This window comes from Haliotis rubra, unplaced genomic scaffold (assembly GCF_003918875.1).
Source record: "Haliotis rubra isolate DU_JTF1 unplaced genomic scaffold, ASM391887v1 Scf207, whole genome shotgun sequence".
NCBI lineage: Eukaryota > Metazoa > Mollusca > Gastropoda > Lepetellida > Haliotidae > Haliotis > Haliotis rubra.
The window spans coordinates 1,423,593-1,448,646 of NW_025766081.1; the positions used below are offsets into that span (position 1 = coordinate 1,423,593).

Genomic DNA, 25,054 nt, shown 5'->3' on the forward strand with positions numbered 1-25,054 from the left:
TCTTTGTCATGCCAATAGAGATATTATTGTTTCGATATCGTCCATATCGCATCTAGTTAGCAATACGTCTTGAAACCCGTGAAGATCCGGGGTAGAATAGGTCTTCAGCAACCCATTCTTGTCATAAAAGGCGACTATGCTTGTCGTAAAAGGCGACTAACGGGATCGGGTGGTCAGGCTCGCTGACTTGGTTGACACATGTCATCGGTTCCCAATTGCGCAGATCGATGCTCATGCTGTTGATCACTGTATTGTCTGGTCCAGACTCGATTATTTACAGACCGCCGCCATACAGCTGGAATATTGCTGAGTGCGGCGTAAAACTAAACTCACTCACTCACTCAATACGCCTTGAATTATGCGTGCCTCTGACAAAATGTTTAATAGAAAAATGTATACATTCAGAATACAGGTGAGCATTAAACATATTTTATTCCTATTACATGCAATTTATGACAATTAAGCAGAAGTGTGAAAAGAATTATTTTTAAATAGTATTGTTGTATTGCCAGCATAACTTCTAGCCGTTACTGTCAACACACTAACATCCGATTTCACCAGGGTGCCCTTGTACAAAACTACCTTAGTGCTAAGATTACCTTAAGTCTATGCCTAGGTCACCCTAGGGCTAAGGTCGCTTTGTACAACGGCACCCAGGAACGCACGTGTCTGGCTCCAGGCGTGTTTTTCCTGGAATACCGACCCGTAAAGTTCCCGGATGGAATTGGTCTTCAGCAACCCATGCTTGTCGTAAGAGGCGACTAACGGGATTGGGTGGTCAGGCTCGCTGGCTTGGTTGACACATGTAGATGCTCATGCTGTTGATCACTGGATTGTCTGATCCAGACTCGATTATTTACATACCAGCGCCATATATCTGGAATATTGCTGAAAACTCACTTACTCACTCATATTTATTATATGACAGCCGGCATGTTGGTGGAGTATTGCTGAGAGCGGCGTTAAACTACAAACAAACAAACAATGGAGTAAATTTGGAAAGTACGTGTGAATACACTCCTTGAGTGAACAACAAAAGTAGTTCCGTGTGATCTGAAGTCACGTGGCTCCGTACTATCGCCACCTGACATGGGTGGAAAGCTTCAGTTGTCCGGTACTTTAGATGACTCACATAGACATAGAACACTGGCTCTGCTTGGAAGTGGGATTTCCTTGTCAACAAAGTAGGATGGGTGTTGATGTTTGAGGTGCCAAGGCTTCACTCAATACTGAATACACCAGTCAAATTGAACTTGAACTGACAATGACATTTAGACGCCAGCTTGAGTAACCGTTGATATAGTGTAGACAGTACGAGACCAAATAACAGTAGTCTGTACCTAGTGACCTCTGGCGTGACAGCGTGACGTGCTTCCTCGTGACCATACACAGACGAGATGTATCCGCCTGGCGGATGTCCATACTTATTATACAACCTGCTAGTTGTTACCAGAATCATTTTTACATGGTGTCATCCTCATCTCCTCTTAACGTGCCTTCGAAATCACTTGTAATTGGTAGTTAAGTTAAAGTGTGTTGTAAATATGATAACACTGAACCCATGAAGATCCGGGTTGGAATTGATCTTCAGTAACCCATGCTTGTCGTAAAAGGCGACTAACGGGATCGGGTGGTCAGGCTCACTGACTTGGTTGACACATGTCATCGTATCCCGATTGCGTAGATCGATGTTCATGCTGTTGATCCTTGGATTGTTCATACCAGTCTCGATTATTTACAGACCGCCGCCATATAGCTGGAATATTGCTGAGAGCGGCGTATGACTACACTCACTCACTCATGATAACACTGACAGCAATGACACTTAAACTCCTAAAATCTGTTCGTAGCACTATGTCATTCGTAAGCCTATGGTGAAATATAGAGTTTCGATAGGTCGTAACGTTACGAATGGACTGGGACCAGGGACTGACAATAGAGGAACACGGATGACATTAAAGGGCACATGTTTCTGGAGGATGTTCTTGTGTTCTTCATGACAGTGTTGAATGACCAATACCATCAAGTCATTTAAATACCGTGGTCTTTTATTCCAAGCACAAATGTACAGATTCAGTGATCAATAAGATGATATTATAAATATCACTTATTGTATATATGTTTGCTCAAGCCTAAGATAGTAAATATGACACATACGTACCAGCGTACGCTGCTCGGTGTATGGCGTATAAAGTAATAGGGCGTCATACGTCAAGTATCACACCAAACTTATAATACATTCAGTCTTGCATGGTTAAGTTCATTGTGCATAATATGTACACAGCACAGATGCAGATGTGTCAAAGATTGGATTTGTGTTTCAAAGAAGGTTTGGATTTAAAAAATATAATGATACAAGGAGTCTGCAAGATACCAGCTGTTCGCCAAAAAGTGAGCGGATCCTGTCCTAACGATGACGTCACAAACACTTGCAAAGGTCATTGTTCAGCATAAAAGGCAAGAGACCTTTTCTCATCACTATGCGTCTGATTGGAACATCTGCCACACACTAAAACTTTCAAAAATACTTCAGATATCCTTGTATACTCTAACGTTGATCAAACAACGATTAAGTGAGAGTCATACCCCGCTCTTTGAAATCCTGGTTATAAGAGCATGCTCCAGTAACAGTTCTGATATAAATGCTGACATAAAGACTGTTCCTCGGTGACTGCTTCATATGACACTTCACTCACATAACGCGAATCTGAATTCCTGGTGTGACCATACGCTGAAATTCCATCTTCTTCTTTATACAAACACACACTTAGTTGAAGTTAATGTCAATTGCTTGTAACCGGACAACACGGAGAAGCAACTCTCATGACGTTCACCCAACAATGTGACAATGTTATTATGTGACAGTTCCACTGGTAGGCACGAAAGCATAACCTGACCATACGTCACATGATGTTAACTAAGGAGGCTGGTGAACCTATCGTTACAGTGGAAGTCGATCGTACACGTGAGAGATGAACACTCCGCTGACGCTGGGATCCATGCTGTCGTATCCACGGTTGCTATGCGCCGGCGGCAGCGACTGTTCATCTACAAAACATAAAATACTGACAGAACAAATGCAGCGTCACCTTTGGATTAATAATTTTTTAACGGTCGGTTGGTTTGTTGTTTGCACTCAGCATTATTCCAGCTATATAGCGGGGACCTGTAAATAATCTAGTCTGGGCCAGACAATCCAGTGATCAACAGCATGAGCATCGATCTACGCAATAGGGATACGATGACATGTGTCAACCCAGTCAGTGAGCCTGACCACCCGATCCCGTTAGTCGCCTTTTACGAATTTCTGAAGGGTGCACAGGTGGCTCAGTAATTAATTATATTTTAAGTCAGAAGCTTGATGTCCAAATATGATATTTTTATACCGTTTTTCCCATCGAATCCTCTTCTCCAGTAGACCAAAGCAGTAGCAGCAAAGCCAACAGCAACAACACAACAACAGCGCCTACTCCAGCTCCGATTCCTATTCCAAGTCCTTCGTCAAACCTATCACCTGTAACACAGTAGACAATGAAAAGGAATATAGATACTAGTAATTATTCACTAGTTACTGGTAAGGCCATCCTTACAAAGGACACAAATAAAGCTATTGTTTTGAATGGGTAAACTGAGGATTCTGACACAAATTATGTTGATGGGTTGTTCTGATGCACAGATGTTATGTATTCCGAAATCTTGAATAAATCGATTTTCTTATGTAAAGCCAGTGACAGCGCTTTTTTGTAAAATTATTTCCGTTTATTTCTTGGAACGCTTACGGATCAACCATACAACTGTCAACATGGATGCATCTGATGACACACAGAGTCAACCGCTACAGCAACCAACCATACAACTGTCAACATGGATGCATCTGATGACACACAGAGTCAACCGCTACAGCAACCAACCATACAACTGTCAACATGGGTGCATCTGAATGACACACAGAGTCAACCGCTACAGCAACCAACCATACAACTGTCAACATGGGTGCATCTGAATGACACACAGAGTCAACCGCTACAGCAATCAACCATACAACTGTCAACATGGGTGCATCTGTCAACATGGGTGCATCTGATGACACACAGAGTCAACCGCTACAGCAACCAACCATACAACTGTCAACATGGATGCATCTGATGACACACAGAGTCAACCGCTACAGCAACCAACCATACAACTGTCAACATGGATGCATCTGATGACACACAGAGTCAACCGCTACAGCAACCAACCATACAACGGTCAACATGGCAATAACCATACAACTGTGCATCTGATGACATCTGATGACACACAGAGTCAACCGCTACAGCAACCAACCATACAACGGTCAACATGGATGCATCTGATGACACACAGAGTCAACCGCTACAGCAACCAACCATACAACTGTCAACATGGATGCATCTGATGACACACAGAGTCAACCGCTACAGCAACCAACCATACAACTGTCAACATGGGTGCATCTGATGACACACAGAGTCAACCGCTACAGCAACCAACCATACAACTGTCAACATGGATGCATCTGATGACACACAGAGTCAACCGCTACAGCAACCAACCATACAACTGTCAACATGGGTGCATCTGATGACACACAGAGTCACGCTACAGAGTCAACCGCTGTCAACATGGGTGCATCTGATGAACCAAACCATACCATACAACTGTCAACATGGATGCATCTGATGACACACAGAGTCAACCGCTACAGCAACCAACCATACAACTGTCAACATGGGTGCATCTGATGACACACAGAGTCAACCGCTACAGCAACCAACCATACAACTGTCAACATGGGTGCATCTGATGACACACAGAGTCAACCGCTACAGCAACCAACCATACAACTGTCAACATGGATGCATCTGATGACACACAGAGTCAACCGCTACAGCAACCAACCATACAACTGTCAACATGGATGCATCTGATGACACACAGAGTCAACCGCTACAGCAACCAACCATACAACTGTCAACATGGATGCATCTGATGACACACAGAGTCAACCGCTACAGCAACCAACCATACAACTGTCAACATGGGTGCATCTGATGACACACAGAGTCAACCGCTACAGCAACCAACCATACAACTGTCAACATGGGTGCATCTGAATGACACACAGAGTCAACCGCTACAGCAACCAACCTTACAACTGTCAACATGGGTGCATCTGAATGACACACAGAGTCAACCGTTACAGCACAGTAAAAACACTTATACTGGGTCAAACAGTATGGTATACATGCTTGGTTAATAGAGCGTGTATAGAACTGGTCAAGTATATTCATCATCGCACGTCAAACGATGTCAATCTTAGTCTTAGAGTATGGTATATTGGGTCAAACAGTATGGTATAAATGCTGGGTTCATAGAGCGTTTATAGAATTGGGTAAGTATATTCATCATCGCATGTCAAATGATGTCAATCTTGGTCTTATTGTATGGTATACTGGGTCAAACAGTATGGTATACACGCCGGGTTCATAGAGCGTTTATAGAACTGGGTAGGTATATTCATCATCGCATGTCAAACGATGTCAATCTTGGTCTTAGTGTATGGTATACTGGGTCAAACAGTATGGTATACACGCTGGGTTCATAGAGCGTTTATAGAAATGTACATTATATTATTCGATTATATAATATCATAGCATGTCAAACAGTGTGTCAGTCTTGGTCGTATAGTTGACTTGTCCTAACGCTATTACTTAATGGATTAGACAAGCTCAGAATGTTAGAGGTGTTTTATAAATTCTGTGAGCATTTTAACACATAACAGCATAAGGAATTTTCGTCTTTACAGCTTGTACGTGTTTTATACATACCCTTTTTTGCACAATGGACAAACATTCTCATTCCTGTTGATGTTATTTGAACGTCTTTGTAAACAGCTTTGCATGAGATGACTGACAGATGGTCTTTGCAGGAGACAGTCAGTGTAAGGACACTCGTGGGCACCGTCTTCCCACGAACATCCATGGCTTGAGACGCTACTTTTTCTGAAACATTGTGACTGTCTTTCTTCCAGGAGATTTTAGGCTTTCCTCGGATGGGATTGGCTCTACAGACCAGTGTCAGGACATCGAACTCTGTTGCGTGTAGCGTGTTCTTTGTTGCATTCAGAAAAGTCACGGAAGTAAGGGTATCTGAAAATGGTACAATACCAATGGTGAGTGAGTGAGTTTGGTTTAAAGCCAAATCGAACAGTATATTTGTTTGTTAGATACGACAGAAACCCGGGTAGTTAGAGGCCTTAGACCTTGCCAATGTTTGTGAAACCGATGTGCAACCAAGAAACCTAAACTTCTAAGCAGGATGAACACTGGATTCGAACCCGTGATCATAAGTTTCTGGCACGCCTACGCTACACACCTCTGCATAGCGAATCGCGGTCCCTTACACGAAAGGACAGCCTCTGTTGTACCAATTATTATTCAGCTTTAATATTACTTAACCTGCGCCTGATACAAATAGGCGACACATGCCTGGAACAATCTTTACTCACTGAATAACATTTTTTGTATCATTAAACACATGTCTTGTATTTGGAAAAATTAAACTGTTTTATATCTAAGAAATATGATGGAATAAATACGAGTGAGTGTGTGAGTGAGTTTGGTTTTCAGCAATATTCCAGATATATGGCGGTGGTCTGTAAATAATCGAGTATGGACCACATTCCAGTGATCAACAGCATGGGCATCGATCTATGCAAATGGGATACGACGACATGTGTCAACCAAGTCAGCCAGCCTGACCTCCCAATCCCGTTAGTCGCCTCTTACGACAATGGGTTACTGAAGACCAATTCTAACCAGGATTTTCACAGGTCGAAATTTATATGAAGTAAGTACAACAAAACATTACCATGTATTATCGGCTGATCGAAGTATCCATACATTTCAATGTTTCCAAGGCCAGTTACCAACACCGCAAATTGACACAAGGAGGATTTGCTTCTTAAAACCGTCAAATCAGACGGAGCCCGGAAGCTGGAGACGGAGGCAGTGTGGGAAGCTGTTGATGAGGTTGTCCATATTGTGTTGACGTCAATGTCTGAAGTACAGTTGGGACTAGTGATGAGGGTGATATAACGCGTGTAATTCACCTGACTGGTTTGAACGTCTGGTACAAGATACACGCTTCCATAATCAGCAATGGGTGGAACTATGGCGGAGAAAGCTTGGAACCGAACATGATTTCCTGACGTCATTTGAACCAGGATAGGCTGAGAACTCTTGACGTAAGTTACGTCAGAATTATTGAAATCTTCATCACTGAACTCTGCTTCATTAAGATTAAATGATGTAGTTGCAGTTGGAGTTTCGGTGGTGACGTGTGTGTTATTGTTCATTGCGAGTATTCTAATTCTATATTTATCCATTACGGGAACCGGCGATACAATGAAACTACTTCCCCAATGACTAACCCCAGGGATCTGATTCTGTACAGCATCTCCGTGATTCAGTGGATAATCCAAAGCAGGGGATCCAGAAAATACCGCTACTGGGCTACTACTCTCGACAACTGTCCCTCCCATGTCGCAGTTGTGGTATTCTGTCGAGGATAAGGATGATATCTGAAGGACATGCCGCTTTTCCAGGATGCTAGTCAGCCTTCTGCCTTGGCTGTAAGTGATTCCCTTGAAAGAATACGAGCAATTGGACTTAATGTCAACATGTATGGTTACATTGTCATCAGCCGCAACAATCCCCAGTATGGCGTTCTGTGGCACCGATGGTATGATGTATTTAGAAGAAAGAGACTGAAGAGGGAGGACAGTATAAGCATCAGCAGTGCCTTCCATTTGTCTTCGAAAGAAAACCCTCAAGATGATTTCTGTATTGCAGTGGACATATATTGCCCGTTTCTCGATGTAACCTCCGAAGTTTAGTACTCTTGCTAAGGGAATATCAAACTGTGTTACGCGATTGTTTCCTTGAAGCTTGACACCATGTTCTGTCCCGTCGCTGTCTGTCACTGTGCACATCCCTTCCTGGGTGTGTCCGATGAGTAGATATCCCGTGGTCTTCTGGTTGTTGAACGCAGGAAGCAGTGTAACTATAAACTCATTCCCACTGTAAATATTTACACTCCCACCTGGAAAGAAATATAGGATATAGTTACCTCGCCAACACATATCAGTAGCATATACTCATTAGTATATGCGTGAAGGATACTTAGCAACATTCCATCCATGTAATTAAGATAATGTTGTTAAAAGTCATTGTTTGATCGGCATTCTAGAAGTTTGTGAGTTAATGATGACGCATAAGGCTTAATGGATAACAACTTCTTGTTATCTCAGAGCGACGGTAGATTCGTATGATTCGTTACAGAGTCCTTTGTACGATTCCCACTACTTATGTCTAACAGTTAGAATATGTCTATCGAAGTACAGCTATGACGAATTACACTTTGGGTCCCAAGGAGGTCGTTATAACCCTAATTTACTGTTTAAGCAGGTATTAATTAATCCCTAAAAAAGTAAAGATATGAAGTGATCCCCGAAACATTATAATTTGCGAAAATGAGTGCAGCCACAAATTTGATAAGGATTTACATTGATATTCACAACAACTCTTACGGTCTACAACACAGGTTGTATTGTTGGTAGAAAAGAAAATGATAACTTACATGTAAGAACTATTAGGACACACTTTTAAAAAATAAGAAACAGATAGACAGGGAGAGTGAGTGTTAGAGAGCGCATGTGTCCGTGTATGCGTATGTTTGCTGCTTCTGGTAGCCTCGACCTGTGTCGGTTTTATGGTGTCAGCCCACACAGATACCCTGTCGTAGTTTAACACAGTCATACCTCTCAGGCAGTGACTTGGTTAGTCCAAGCCTACTGGTCCTTGTTTTATACAATTAATGCTGAGCGTCATACATTGTAACAACAAGAACGGTCATTTAACGAGTCTCGGTATGAACCCTTGTACTTCCGCTGTCCGGGCCGACGTTGAACCCACGAAACCGCTGAGGAGGTTTACATAGGTACACACATACGTGAGTCAGACAGTGTGTGTACTGTTGACACGAGAACTCAGATACGGCACCAATTGAAATATAGATGTATAACCTGTAATATGTGTACCAGTATATTGAAAACGAAAACTAAATGTTACCTTCAAGAAGGTTGCCCAGAACAGCAAGTGTTATCAGCATGAAGTTAATGCCCGCCATATCCTAAACGAAAGAAAACCAATAAAGTAAGGCAAGATTTTGTACACTTATAGTTATATCCTGTAATAGTGAGTGAGTGAGTGAGTGAGTGAGTTGGGTTTTACGCCGGTTTTAGCAATATTGCAGCAATATCACGGCGGGGGACACCACAAAAAATGGGCTTCACACATTGTGCCCATGTGTGGAATCGAACCCGGGCCTTCGGCGTGACGTGCGAACGCTTTAACCACTAGGCTACCCCACCGCCCCTTATCCTGTAATAAACATACAATTATGAGATAGTTGGGTTTAACACTACTGGAACAGTTATGTTATAACATGGCGTGCCAAGCTAATGAAACGTTTACCATTTTAGAGAAATCCACGAACACGGATATGGGTCTGACAAACCTAGAAACATAATCTAGGCGAACCAGGATTCTCATCCACGATCACAGCTTCCTGGCTTGGCCAAGGGACGGAACTCTACAGAGCGAATTGCGACGCCGCAGACGACTGGCCCACCAAAGAGCCCTGGCCCCGTTCAATAAAGCAATCTTAGAGTTACAACGACCGTAAGCCTATGTTAAGTATGGTATTTACTTGCTTTTATTAAAGATTGGCACTCACATCGCAAATATGGTGCTCTCATCTCCAGTAGATGACATTTCATAACAAAAGTCTTTGTCATGACTAACAATGTCTGGAAAAGAAGTACTAGTGACGGGCGGAGGAAACACGGTTCTATTTATTGCTTCTATTCTATGGCAGATGGTAACGAGTCATCAAAAGATGACATATTCCCCTGGCCCTCGCCTATTTGCAAAAGTCATATGAATCCTACCCCTTCAAAGAATCTCAGCACTCGCGGTACTGAACATTATTGAACACGCTTCTCGAACAGATTCTCTGAAATTAGTCGGCCTTTGCTAAATTCCAGGAAAAACTAATGGGTGCTACTAAAATGGAATGGACTTCCGATTTTGCACTTCGAAAATATGCACTGAACTAGTACAAGTGTGCTCTATTACGTGTAAAATTGTTTTGAATTGAAAGTTTATTAACGTTTTAATCAGTAAAAACACAGAATGCGTTTTATAGAAAACTCGATTTGCGCATTAACTATGAAGTAAAGCGGGACAATTATTTCGGATTACCCTCATGGTCACGTGGCTCCTAATTTTCAACAGCTATGTTCATTGGTCATTTGGTATTGCCAGAATACAAAGAGACTAAGTATCAATGGGTGAAATTTCATTTTGCATAATCCAATTATATATTGTGGAGAGTAATTTCACATGAAAGACAAGTTCATCCTGATTAAAAGGTTGGAGCCGTTTACGCCTCCAACAAATAAGCAGCTTCATACGTTGTGATGTAAATAAATGTAAACAATGATTTCACAATTTAACATGTCGCTTTCATCAACGAAACAAGTAGCAAATGTACTTACTTGTGTCTATCCACTGTTGAGTGTCTCAGTCGGTTTTACCAAGTTCCTCCAACAATGAAGTATATATTCAAGTTGCTGTAAGCATTGGAGTATCTCATTTCACCCTCTGTGGTTTCAGTAAGCATTGTGTAACTATATATAGTCTATGTGAGACACATAAGCACTGATGGGTTAATGTAATGTAAATAAGACAATGCACATCATGTCTGTGTGTCACACGAGGCAAAGGTCGGAAGAACTTAAACAAGTACAGTGCTTGAACTGTTCGTTTAGGGAAACAATTTGATTTAACTGTAATATGTCACAATTTCATTCTGGAAACCCGAAAGCCCAGAAACTGTGACAAAGGAATTTGACAAAATTCAACACCCAGTTATCATAAATATATGCAAAGGAGGAAAAAGTGAAACAATATTTTTTCGAAAACTCAAAATTTAAACGATGTTGTGGAGGTTGTATTTAAATAAAAGCGTATCATAACACAAAATTCTATTCATTTTAACTTAATTCGTGTGTCCTGACGTTTAACCAAGTTGTCCAGTAAGAGGTGTTGGGTTGAGATGGGGTTTAATGTTGCTTTAAAGAGTATTACACTTACATAGCGAGGTGCATGTGAGTGTGCGTGCGTGCGTGCGTGTGAGTGTCTGCTTGTTCTAGTTCGTAGTAATGCTGGTTTTCCACTAAGATACCATACCTCAGTTTAACATGATACCCTCGGACAGATTATATCATAATGGCTCCGAGGTGACCAGTCCGTGTATCATGCCATCATGCCGTGTATCAACATTAAGTAATGACTTTTAATGACTTTTGATATGTCGCCGTCGGGGATCGAACAGCTATGCAGGCAATCACCATAACCACCAGACTATGCAGGTGGTCCCCAGCAATGGGAGTATGTGTTTGATTAAAGACCGGCCATGAGCCAGGATATAACATTTCTGTTATATCACGTTTTTATTTGTTTGCTGCTTGGTTGACACATGTCATCACATCCTAAATGGCGAGATCGATGCTCACGATGTCAATCACAATGGTCTGGTCCATATATTAATATTTACAGACTGTTATCATATACCCGAAAACTTGTGCAGCATTAAACAACAAGCAGACAAGTCATGCTCTCTGCTCTCATGCGAGTGCAGAATGACACCCTTCGCAGCATTGACAAACAGGAAGTGGTGTTGCTGGTTCTACTTGACTTGTCAGCAGCATTTGACACGGTGGACCACGAAACGCTACTCTCTAGACTACAGCGCACCTTCGGTATTCGCGAAACTGCTTGCGGGTGGTTCAGATCTTACCTGTCAGGTCGAGTAATGAAGGTAAATGTGGCTGAAGCCTACTCGAAGACACACCCTCTCAAATTTGGCGTGCCCCAGGGATCAGTGCTTGGACCAGTGCTCTTCTCTGTCTACATCTCTCCACTAGGGAACATCAACAGGAAGCACGGCCTGCAGTTTCATGGATACGCAGATGACAACCAGTTGTACATCAGTGTGAAACCAACCGCAGTTGCAGGATCCCAGGACAAGATGACAAGATGTATTCAGGACATTCGCAAATTGACGTCTAGCAACTTTTTAAAGTTGAATGACGACAAGACCGAGTACATGGTCATCGGTACCAAACAGCAGCTGAACAAGGTCCCAAGTTGTGCCCTTGTAGTTGGAGATGATCTCGTTGATCCAAGTGACAAAGTCAGGAACCTAGGGGTGATGTTCACGAACACCATGTCATCTAACCAGCAAGTGCAGAACACCTGTAGAGCCGCTAACATCCATCTATGCAACATAGGCAAGATACGGTGATTCCTAGATACCGAGACAACTAAGCTCCTAGTCCACTCCTACGTTGCCTCGAGACTTGATTATTGCAATTCCCTCATCAACGGATCTGGCAATATTCATAGTCTCCAACTAGTTCAGAACCGTGCATCCATAATCATCACCAGAACTAAACCAAAAGACCACATAACGCCCGTACTTCAGCAACTGCACTGGTTACCAATCCAACAACGGATACGATTCAAGATTCTCTTACTAACACACAGATCTTTATATGAGGATGACTTTCCCATCTACATGAAAGAACTCGTCAACGAGTACCAACCTTCAAGATCTCCCAGATCTGAAAGAAGTCGTTTGTTGCGTATTCCTGTGACCAAAACCAGAGTTGGCAGCGACGCCTTCTCAGTGACAGCCCAAGTTCTTTGGAACTCTATTCCCCTTAAACTTCGTTGCATCGACAACGTCTCATCCTTCCGAACTCGCTGAAAAACCTTCCTTTTCTCTGGAGTCTCTCTACCCTAGATTTGTTTGAGCGCCGTTGAACAGCTGTAAGCTGGAAAGCAGGCGCGTTATAAATGCATTATTATCATTATTAATATCATATGTTGCTGGGGATCCAGTCGTGTGTTGCTTACAGGGAAGACAAGTCTAGTATATAAAATGTCAAGTTATTTTGTTTTTTAAAATTCTTTTTATTGTTCCCATCAATGCAAGTTTCGAGTATATGTACAGCTATATGCGAGTATACATTGCTGACACATCAAAAATATGTATATATTGCACTTCAAACTTCAGTGGGTTAACAATGGTAATTCTGGATCAAATAATGGAATTTATCAAAAACATTGTTTCTTTTGGATATAATATTTTCAACCATGAATATCTTTATAAGGTTTTCTAAGTTGGGAATATTTTGTATATATAGATGTGTCTTTTAGCGGAAAGTATTGTATGATAAAGAAGTGGGTTAGTTCTTATAGTACAAAACCACACTTGAAATTGTTGTCAATCGCAATTCCTGTATGATTTGATTAATCCAAATTGAAGTTCATTCCAAATTTATTTTGTTTCCTCACATTCCCAAAATGTCAAAGTTAACATTTACATTATTACACTCCCCATGTTGCTGGCATTATATAGGAAAGAAAAATCTCGGATTCCAACTATCGTTGAGACAACCCTGGGACAGAATCATAAGAGATGCCTTTAAAATGGTGGCATGTTGGCAAGTAAGTTTGAATATTGAGCTTATCGATGAATACATTAATATGTAGCAGAAGAAGATCTTTAAGTTAAGTGTCACAGTTACATGACTATAATGATATGTTTCACCAGACAAAGGGGTTCTCATAAAAAAGTGAAAACCTCGAAAATACAGAAATATCTGATTTAATGTATCAACATATGATTGATATTCTTGCTGTGTCTTTTCTTTTTTAGATAATTTTACATCCGTTATTCTGCCACGTGATACCACGAAAATAACAAGTACTTGTAAATCGTTCATCCTTGTTTATATTTCAATCATTGTTTTTTGGCTATGTATTTTGCTATGTATCGTCAGTTTATGTAACTGACCATGACCATTGTCATCTTGTTATCAACTCGTTCAAACAATTATCACTTTTGTCAGATATTGTTACGCTGCGTATGTTGTATGCCTCTCCACTGACATTCTGAGAAATTGGGTTTACACGTTGTGCTTTATGTTGTGGTTCAAACCCGACCTATCGATGTGACGAGCTAACGCATGAACCACTTGGCTACCCACTGCCCTAACTACACTGGGTTGTGGAAAAAGTGAATCTGAAGATAAATATAAATACTACGTACCTGTGAAAGACATATGGATATATTTTACGTGAGTTTCAAACATTTCAGCCAGTAAACATTCAGTTGGCATTTGGAAGGTGATATACAGGTAACAACATGCATTGAAAACGTAACACTTGGAAAAATAACCAATCGTGGCCCTTTTTGATCACACGTCTTGTGAAGTTATTTAACGCTGGTGTCAAATAACAGGGAGAAGGTTGATGCGCTTGGCAAGAGGATAATTCCATATCTTACGACTTCGAGCCAACTGGATCAAGCTACAAATTGCATCCCGGAAAGCTGAGAATGCTCACGTCTCCTTTGACCAAGGTACAAGTCTAAGAATTTGCGCCAAAACAAATTCCACAATCGTCGGAAATATATAACTGTTACAGGCATAATCCGTTGTAATATTTCCATCATTCCCCTTAGGATGTGTTTATGAATCACTACCATTGTGACGACACCAGGTGTTCCGAAAAGGTTAGCGTAACCCGACCCTCTTCGTTCAGAACACATGTTCTGTTTATTTCAAATTAATATGTAAGCATAAATCATTAATTGCACATGGTCCTGTTCCAATGGCCAGTTCCTAATAAGGTTGTAGCTGCTTGACCAGTGGTACCTTATCTGCAACCACCCCCCATGCCTCTCATCAGTGTTAACCACACTACATCCTTTTCAGTTACCAGCTGTGACGGTGGTCAGTAAATAACTTGAAGTTGGCTTATTGCTTGTGTTGTTTTACGCCGCACTCTTCAATATTCCAGCTATATGGCGGAGGTCCGTAATTCGAGTCTGGGCCAGACAATCCAGTGATCAACAGTGTGAGTATCGATCTACGCAACTGGGATACGATGACATGTGTCAACCAAGTCAACAAGCTTGACCACCCGATCCCGTTAGCTGCCTCTAAGTCATTGGGTTCCGCAGACCCGGATCTAACCCAGATTTTCCTGGGTGTGCGATATGACTGAAGTACTGCCGATGCAAAGTTAAAATTTAGCTCACTCCAGTATACTGTTCAAAGAGTACAAAGGAACGTAGCTGTATACTGTGTACTTTAAGTGACAACAAACTCCATGATAGGTAATACACTGTATTAGACCAGGATACCAGGGGTAGCAAACAATGATTATGAACAATTGGACATAGTATATGAATCTTGTTACTCACAACTGCCACATTCTTCTTTGATAGCATTGTTTCAATGATGAGAGTACTAATTCTTTTACATTCTTTTACATCACGTGTATTCATATATTTGTACTTACATAGTTGCCAAGAATATATCCTACAATAGTTTACACATGCAAATACCTCTTTGTTTATCTATATTTGGAACTTGTATTTTCTGTGACAGATTATAAATGTATCGTACAAAATATAAGGCGTGAACTATACCCCACTTTTGAAGTATTGTTGATTTCATACCATTTACATATCGAACACATATGGAACTGTAAATATTGCATGTAATCATATGTATGTGTGGATGGATGGATGGGTGGATGGATGGATGGATAGACGGATGGATGCATGAATGAATGCATGCATGAATGAATGAATGAATTAAATCTAATGTAAATATGTTGTCCATTAACATGACGTGTAAAAATGGAAAGGTCATTCTATCTTGCATGTGTCTGTAGTCCTAGTAATGATGTCGTAATTACGTCATCTCATCTTTTAGATCATTACGAAATGGAAGCAGGATGAAACTGGTTGTGTGTCAAGGTACCGCACTTTCAACTTCCTCCAGGAGATACATTCACAGACTAAAGGTGTTCATTTCTGTGTTCGTATTATTTCGCTCACTTTCTTCGGATCTAGCCATAAGCCGGTTATCTGTAACCAAATAAACAATAGCACAAATAGAAGAGTATCCAGTTCGTATGGTGTACTTAACTGATGATGCTGGGATATTAATCAGTATGCTCATTTGTAAACTCGGAACCAGTAAAGCATCGAATAATTACCTTATATGTTCTGATAGATAATTCGATTCGTTAAATTTCAAACACTTACCATAGGTAGAGGTGTCGTGCTTTGTCCTGCGAAAAGATTGTGGTAATTTATGGCTTGTATAGTTAGTGTGTTACATGACATTACCGACAATTGAATCTTCGTGAAATTATCAAGGCAAGGCCAAACTGAAATGGGCAATATCAATATCACTGTCAATATCAATATCACTGTCAATATCAATGTCAATGTCAATGTCAATGTCACCTGTGCGATAATGTGTACTAACGTCTTTTGTTTACGAAATCCTAATAGGTTTATGAAAAAGGAGATTAATGACCGATATCTTCACAAACTCAAAACACACGTATAGGCCATTAGAAAGTAACTTACCAATTAACAAATGTTTTTTTTGGATTTAGCCATACATAATAATGTTTCTTAAAAAATGAATGTGTCTCTTGAATAGTCACTTAAGTATGATTACGGTTAGGAATATTTTTTTTCAGACAACAATACATGATGTTTTTAAATGGAGTTAGTAGCTACATATACGTAACCTTACGAAGTGATCTACAATGATATACTTAGAGAATAACCCATGAGGTACTAACAACAAAGGGTTGTATTTTGCGGGAATAAGAAAAACAACATCAAGAATAAAAAAACAAGCAAACAAAAGAACCCCAAAGACCCTCAAAACTAAGGGCTAGATAGCTGATATAGTTACATAGACATACACAATCTTTCAGTTTTAATATAGTATGTTTACAGTGTTCGTGCAGACATACATTTTACATAAACCCATCCCAGAACTCCGGTAATATTGCCGGGCAATACTGGTAGTAAAATCATGTGAAGACTTATTGAGGCTGATGCAGAACAGAGAACTTACATGTACGAACTTGTAGATCCATTTGAGACGTTTGGTAAGCCTGTAACATAAAATTATTGACATCTTTAAATTTAAAATCGATCATCACATGATTCAGTTTGGTGAATGTTCCATCCTATCCTGATCATAGATTGTTGCTCTTAATGATAACCACTGATTCAAATATTCCGACGTATCCTAATTGCGTAGGTCGATGCTCATGCTGCTGATCACTGGGTCGTTTTGGTTATTTATAGACAACCGTAATTTAGCTGGAATAACAAAGAATATTCCGACGACTGTCATATTGGTGCTATTTCACATATTTGTGAGTAAAGTCCATCCACTTACTTATTATACATCTCACATATCGCATCATCACATCTGAGACTCACGAGATTTTGATAAATGTTTGAACAACAAAAATATTTTCAAACGCTGAAATGAGTCTTATTTGATAAAATACATGCACTTTATACGTCTCTATATACACGTATATCTTAATGACCATTTGAAGTGGAAAATATAAAATACGTCCTTCACCTTTACCCCTGAGAGACTTGGACCGCAGCTTCCACAGAATGAAGACAGATACAGCCACCAACAACAGAAGTCCCGCAACAACGCCGACCCCGACACCAACGCCAACTTGGAAACCATCAGCTATGACAAAAGTGAAATGTAGACCATGATGAAAATTGGGACAATGTGAGGTTATCCTTCTTAGAAAGGAAAAATATATTTGTATTTTTCTGTTAGACGCAATAAAATCATGAAAAATGTGTTATATATTTTCATATTCCACAGACTATATATCGTTAACGAGTTGTTCGTCTTATTGGGGAGTGAGTGAGTATGGTTTTAGCAACATTCCATCTATATCACGACGGGGGACACCGGAAATGGGCTTCACACATTATACCCATGTGGGGAATGGAACCCGGGTCTTCGGCGAGACGAGCGAACGCTTTAACCACAAGGCTACCCCCACCGCCCCTCGTCTTATTGGATCCAACAAAGTACAACCCCTGCGAAGACTTGGCTTACAACTGATAGTCAGCTTCGCATGTTTGTCTATAGAGGCTATTAATGGGATCGGGTGGTTAGGCTGTTAGGCGTGGTTGATGAATGTCATTGCTTAGCAGTTGCGTAGATCGATGTTCATGCCATCAGTCACTGATCTACATTCAATTATTATAGTTAGAATATTGCAGAATTCAGTGTTAAACCTTTCTGGACCTCAGTACAACTATGGGTTAACGTTACATTACGTTACAACTATGAGACTATGCTTCGTAGTCTAACAACTAAGAACCCGTGAAGATCCGGGCTAGAATTGATCTTAAGCAACCCATGCTTGTGGTAAAAGGCGACTAACGGATCACGTGGTCAGGCACGCTGACTTAGTTGACACATGTCATCGTATCCCAATTGCGTAGATCGATACTCATGCTATTGATCACTGGATTGTCCGGTCCAGACTCGAGTATTTACAGACTGCTGCCAAATATCTGGAATATTGCTGAGGGCGGCGTTAAAACAAACAAACAAACAAACAAACAAAACAACAAACAGTATACACCCAGGTTTGATGATGGCTGAAAATAAACAGACATGAAGTTATTTGATCTGCTCTACATACATGACTCCATGGCCGTCGGACAGTTTACAATCATCCTGAGCTTCGACGATGTCAGCGTTCTGTTTTCATTCGTCGCAGTGCATGAAATAGGAGACAGGTTATCATCGCAGGTGGCAATGAGAGTAAGGATGCTGAAAGTAAGGGTTAGACTGCCGACATTCCTTGTGTGAGACTCCACTTCTTGCGTTACAGTTTGATTGTCCTTCATCCAGATAAGTGACGATTTTTGTGAGGTGGGGTTTGTTTCACATTGCAATCTTAGTTTTTCCTTGTCGCTGACAGGTAAGACGTTTCCCGTTGTGCCTTGGATGGTCACAGTCGTGAGAGGAACTGAAATTAAATGTAGCCAATATCACTTGCAACTGTAGCTCAAATGAGTCATGTGCAGTAATATTATTTATTTCTTATCAATGTAAATTGGACACATCTTTTAGGATAAACAGCCAAGAAAAATCTTCAAATGAGGAAACAACCAAGAAAAATCTTCAAATAAGGACTGACTGACTGAGTTTGGTTTTACGCCGCTTTTAGCAATATTCCAGCAATATCACGGCGGGGGACACCAGAAATGGGCTTCACTCATTGTACCCATGTGGGGATTCGAACCCGGGTCTTCGGCGTGACGAGCCAACGCTTTAACCACTAGACTACCCCACCGCCCCTTCAAATAAGGAACAGAGATCGATTTTACTTTTACTCATGAAAAACCCCAAACAACCCGGGCACTCACATTCAAGTGTTACTTGAATTCTTGCCCTTAATTGAGATCCAGTGTAGGAACCACTTTTCTTTGAATACAATGTACGTTCTCGCGGGTGGGATGAAGTTTGCGATTTGAGGTAGCTGTTATCTAACATTTGAGTGAGACCGAATTCCTGGTGTATGATTGGCTACTCCACGGTGATGACCTAAGGTCACTTGCTCTTCAGTAATTTTCGTCAGCACCTTTTTCGAAACTGTATGAGTTTTGTGTGTTAATGCTCTTTAATCTTGAAGGGTCGTATCCAATTGTTTAGATCGATGCTCATGCTTTTGATCACAGTATCGTCTGGTCCAGACTCGATTATTTACATATACCTGGAATATTGCTGAGTACGGCGTTAAATAACAAACCAAATATTTGATCTTGTCTAGTTTTCATTTATCACCATCGCCTTGATAATACAAGGATAAAGCGAATAACTTCTAATGTGGAGAGTCACATTCGGTGTGAACGTTAAGTAGGCAGCCATTCATGACGCCATTCATGGTCATAAAAATATGCATTGATTCAAAGCTCAGATTTAAAGCTGCAATTTTAGGAAGAAACAGATCACATCATTCGTGCCTCTCATGTACCATTGACCATGCAACTCGTTTCAAAACAATCTAACTTGTTAAAAACCTCGCTATATAACACACCATGACATTGTTACAAGCATCTTTGTGATGCTGATGCACCACCGCATATATGTATCGCCACTCACCAGAAAATATTGATTTCGTATTTCATCGAATGATTTTGTAGGTGAAATGGAAATCATATAATATTGTGTTTGTCGGATAAAACCGAAATCTTACCATCAGCCGTACCAGTGCTGCATTGTACAGCCATTTTCATGGCTCGTGATGACCTTCGGCTGATGTTGTTAGAAGCTATGCAAGCTATCTCTTGCATGTCATCACTGCATGTAGGGTTCAGTGTCAAGATGCTGATGGACACTGTTTTCCCGAGGTAATTTCTTTGTGATGTCACAGGCTGTGTTAATAGTGCCTGGTTGGCCATCATCCAGACGATATTCGATGGTGGTCTGGTCGGATTGGTTTCGCACACAAGAGTAATGGTATCATTCTCTGCGATGGCCATTGGGTTGGTTGTGGCATTGAGGATTCTCACAGAAGTGACGGGAGCTGAAATGTTACCAGCAGATCTGTCATACCCAAAAACATTACGTCCTAAAATCATCCATACTGAAAATGCCAAACAACTTTATTTATATATAAGCTATAAGAAGAAACAGATATTGATTAAACAAAATATCGAACACCTTAATTATTGTTCGAACTGATTATCAGCATCTTATGTGCAAATTCACCCACATTGAAAAGGCATTACATAGTTTTTATTATATATCAGCTTTAGGAAGAAACAGATATTGATATTAAATATCGAACACTTTGGACACACGTTTGACATGAAATGTGCTTATGACTGTTCAGACAGCTAGTTCTGGAATATCAGATGAGTGAGTATGCGTAGTTCAAATCCAGTTTTAATGTCACAGTATTGCAGCTAAGTCATAGCCTGTTAGGTTAATGAGGGAGGACATCCGAAGTGTTTCGGGTCTTAGAGGTTTACAAGATTGATGGAAGCAACGAGCAGTGTATGGTGCCTACACACATAGAAACACCATAGGAGGATTCGAACCCAGGGCCGTCGCTTTATGGGACGCCGATGGCCAATGTGAAGCTCAAGAACACTTATTATAATGCCCCTATGCTTCAAACATGGTTGGAGGCCCTAGGTAAGTAAATATTCCAGGACGCTGTGCGTGTCTCATGTTGGACAGAAACCTGTAGCCTTGTTGAGTTCAAATGCCAGATATATACTTTCTTATGGTTCTCGATTAACAGCTCCATATTCATGCTCCTATTCTCAAGACCATTATTTGGGACTTTCCACATCCATCAAACCAACATGAGCTGTTCTAGGCAGCATTGACGCACATTCGCTCACACGTACCGTTTCTGCATCTAACAGCCAGCGTCAGGTTCGATGTTACGATGTAGTCGTCATCAGAAGCTGTGCAGTATATTTCAGGCATGGTGTCACTGCAAACGACATTCAGTGATAGAATGCTTGTGGTTACAGTTCTGCCAAGAACATCTAATGTGTCGTATGTCTCAGCTTGCGTCAGGTTCTGGTTGTCCATCGTCCAGTAGATGGTCGATGGTGGTCGGGTGGGGTTGGTTTCACACATCAATCTGATGACATCACCCTCCACCACGGCAAGTGGGTTTGCATCTGAGACCACTAAACCATTCTCGGACCCGGTGAGACGTTGTCCGTTGGTCGATACATGGTACAACGACACGTTCGTGAGAGGAACTGAAATGTATAAGGAGAACTTGTTCTTGAAATACACACATCTAGAAAATTGGATAAGAAGGGAAAAGAAATGAAAAGCCAACAAATCCTTGTAAGGTTAATTGCAAGGGATGTAAAAATACATGAGGATTTGACCACTAAACTGCAGCAAGTTGCTATGTATAAATTCGATCTAGCTGCAGTATTGTTGAAATTAACTTGAAATATCAGTACAACATGCTTTGAAAGCACTGTCCTTAAGATGCAGCAGTAATGATTTTGTTATTTTGAACCGGAACAGAAAGTGTCAAGTCCATTTCACAGAACGTGAGTACGTGAGTTGAGTGTTTACCAAATTTGTACTGGTCTCATGCGTTTAAAACTTTTGTAGAAACCAACGGCCTTCGGAATGGTGTTGAAAAGCTTCAAAACATAATCGCGGCAAACCGGGATTCGAATCCACAATCATAGGATCCTGGGATGTCCAAGAGACGCAACTCTTCACAACACATTAGCGCCTTAGACGATTGGACCACCCGTGTATGCTCTATTGCTACACTTTGTCCTCAATTAACATTGCTCATTGTGGAAAAAAACCTTTCAATCTTCTCCTTAGTATATACCTGGTGTTCAGCCACCTTACCAAACTACATTTTCATCAAACAGAATGATGTTATCATGTGCTTATTCTGCATCTTATTTAGATTAGTCGTACATATTTTTTTTATAAGGATTAGCCTCCGAAAATGAAGATATATTTAATTCGCAATGAATTATCCACCTACCATTTGAACATTGTACAAGCAGCTTTTGCGACAGAGATGCCATTCTGGTACCGTTATTGGCAGCTGTGCAGTATAATTCCGGTATATGATTACTGCAAGTAACATTTAGTGTGATGACACTTATAGATACAGTTCGACCATGAACGTCTGTTGTCTGAGATGTTGCAAGCTGCGCCGATGGCATGTGGATCATCATCCAGTTCATGGTCGATGGAGGTCGGGTAGGGTTGGTTCTGCACGTGAAGCTGATGACGTCACCCTCCACCACGGGCATCGGGCTTGATGTGAAGTTGATGAATGTCAAATTATTTAACGGAACTGAAATGTATACGGTTCAATACATTTTTCATAAATTCAATACAAATTCAAACATAGTTGCTTCATCTAAAAAGCAGAATAAATGAATTCAAGCCAAAAGAACCGACATGTTGTAAAAAGGAACAGTGACAATATCCATGCCGTAATTTAGTGGGAGTATTTATTTTAATCACAAATTTTGCTCAAAACGTGCATTTTGTTTTGTCAATACAATACATAATTAAATATATTTCTGTACACAATGTTTGAAAACTTCTTTAGGGCTACGTTCCTCCCTATCCTAGACCCGTAAAGATCCGGGTTAGAATTGATCTTCTGTAACACATGATTGTCGTAAGGGGCGACTAACGGGATCGGGAGTTCAGGCTCGCTGACTTGGTTGACACATGTCATCATATCCCAATTGCGAAATCGATGCTCTTGCTGTTGATCACTGGATTGTCTGGTCCAGACTCGATTATTTACAGACCGCCTCCATATAGCTGGAATAATGCTGAGTGTGGCGTAAATCAACAAACTAACCAACCAACTCTGATACTATCCTATTGGTCAACATACCATTGTCACACTGGACAGACATCTTTAATTTCGGTGATGTTAGAAAGGTGTCGTTAATGGAAGCCGTGCAGGATATATCAGGCATGTGGTCACTGCAAGTAGCCCTCAGTGTCAGGATGCTCCTTGTTACTGTTTTCCCGCGACCAGTTGTGTAAGATGTAACAGCATCTGTTAATGTCTCGTTGTCCTTCATCCAGGTAATGGCTGATGGTGGTAGGGTCGGGTTGGTTTCACAAACAAGAGTGATGACATCGTTCTCTCTTGCAGATAACGGGCTGGTTGTGGCATTGAGGATGGTCACAGATGTGACAGGAACTGAAATGAACAAGTAGCTTACACCCGGATTCTTATTGATTAAAACATAGAAATGTGCAATGGAAATATATAATGCTTTGTATTTGATTGATCTGTTAGTCAAACATATTTGCAGTACATTGTCATCTCGACCTGTCTTCCAATTCGTTTGTATTTCTCTGGGCACATGTATTTACGCCATTGAATACGGATGATACCACACACCCGCACCTAATTCAACACCAACAATGATGTGGAGTAGATTCGAATAAGGACATAAGTCTCTTAAATGTATGGAGATCATATGTGCAAAGTTTCAGCATCATCACTTTGAATTGAAAATTCGACATAGTGAGTGAGTACAATTATGTTTAACGTTTCTTTAAAAGTACTTCAGTAATATCACGGTGACTCAGCTTCATGAGAAGGGGGGCGGTGGGGTAGTCTAGTGGTTAAAGCGTTGGCACGTCACGCCGAAGATCCGGGTTCGAATCCCCACATGGGTACAATGAGTGAAGCCCATTTCTGGTGTCCCCCGCCGTGATATTGCTGGAATATTGCTAAAAGCGGCGTAAAACCAAACTCAGTCAGTCAGTCAGTCATGAGAAGGATTACCCCGGATTAAGTGGTAAAAGTCTGAGACCTCATCACTTTGGGCTTTCCCAACAATGTTGTTACAAACGGCTTCAAACCCAGCCCTCGCACTCACTCACCCACTCACTCACAGACTCATGACCTTCTTACCATAGTTATTATTCCGAACTGGACTGTTGAAAAAACCCATACATCCTACTGATACGGGATCCAGTGAGCAACACGGCAAATGAGCAAGTTGTCGAGATGCTTCTGATAACCATCTTCTTAGATGGGGCCTGGAAGCTAGAGACGGAGACCGTTTGGGACGCTGTTGTGACCGTTGTCCAGTTGGTGTTGACATCTATATCGGCTGTACAATTGTCCCTAGTAACAAGGGTCACAGACCGTGGGTGTGGCACGGTGGCGTAGACTTCGGGCACAATATATTCCGTGCCATAAGCATCGGTCGAGGGAACTATGGCGGAGAACGCTCCCCTCTGCAAAGGATCTCCAGCAATAATTGAAATCAGTGTTGGTCTGGAACTCGTAATGTAGATTACCTCCAACTCAGAACTTAGGAACTCTTCAGAATAGGTTTCTCTTTCGTTGATGACAAAAGAGTTAACTTCTGTGCGGGATTCCCTGGTGACAAGAGTGCCATTGTAGGCTGCTAAAACATTAATCTTATATTGCGCGACACCTGCAATCCAGGTGATTATGTACGA

The 25,054-nt window shown here is 41.0% G+C and overlaps 2 protein-coding genes across 4 annotated transcripts; both read right to left on the reverse strand.

Annotated features, from left to right (window-relative positions):
• Positions 1-2,027: 2,027 nt before the first annotated feature.
• Positions 2,028-10,799, reverse strand: LOC124276226. Of its 3 annotated transcripts, XM_046711894.1 has the most exons (7): positions 10,646-10,798; positions 9,156-9,216; positions 6,895-8,127; positions 5,853-6,173; positions 3,387-3,514; positions 2,898-3,048; positions 2,028-2,820 (listed from the first exon to the last, which is right to left on the reverse strand). In XM_046711894.1, the coding sequence occupies exons 2-6, from the start codon at positions 9,211-9,213 to the stop codon at positions 2,914-2,916; spliced, it is 1,875 nt and encodes a 624-aa protein (XP_046567850.1). In that variant the 5' UTR covers positions 9,214-9,216; positions 10,646-10,798; the 3' UTR covers positions 2,028-2,820; positions 2,898-2,913. The 3 variants fall into 3 exon arrangements, with proteins under 3 accessions (XP_046567850.1, XP_046567849.1, XP_046567851.1); XM_046711893.1 differs by having other exon boundaries at positions 2,028-3,048; XM_046711895.1 differs by lacking the exon at positions 2,028-2,820 and having other exon boundaries at positions 2,913-3,065; positions 10,646-10,799.
• A 4,860-nt stretch (positions 10,800-15,659) lies between these two features.
• On the reverse strand, positions 15,660-24,958 carry LOC124276239 (uncharacterized threonine-rich GPI-anchored glycoprotein PJ4664.02-like). Its single transcript, XM_046711910.1, has 10 exons — positions 24,498-24,958; positions 23,460-23,774; positions 22,722-22,901; positions 21,454-21,819; positions 20,292-20,621; positions 18,732-19,061; positions 17,633-17,752; positions 17,111-17,150; positions 16,279-16,304; positions 15,660-16,098 (listed from the first exon to the last, which is right to left on the reverse strand). Exons 1-10 carry the CDS (start codon positions 24,688-24,690, stop codon positions 16,022-16,024), a joined length of 1,977 nt encoding a protein of 658 aa, XP_046567866.1. The 5' UTR covers positions 24,691-24,958; the 3' UTR covers positions 15,660-16,021.
• Between the last annotated feature and the right edge of the window lie 96 nt (positions 24,959-25,054).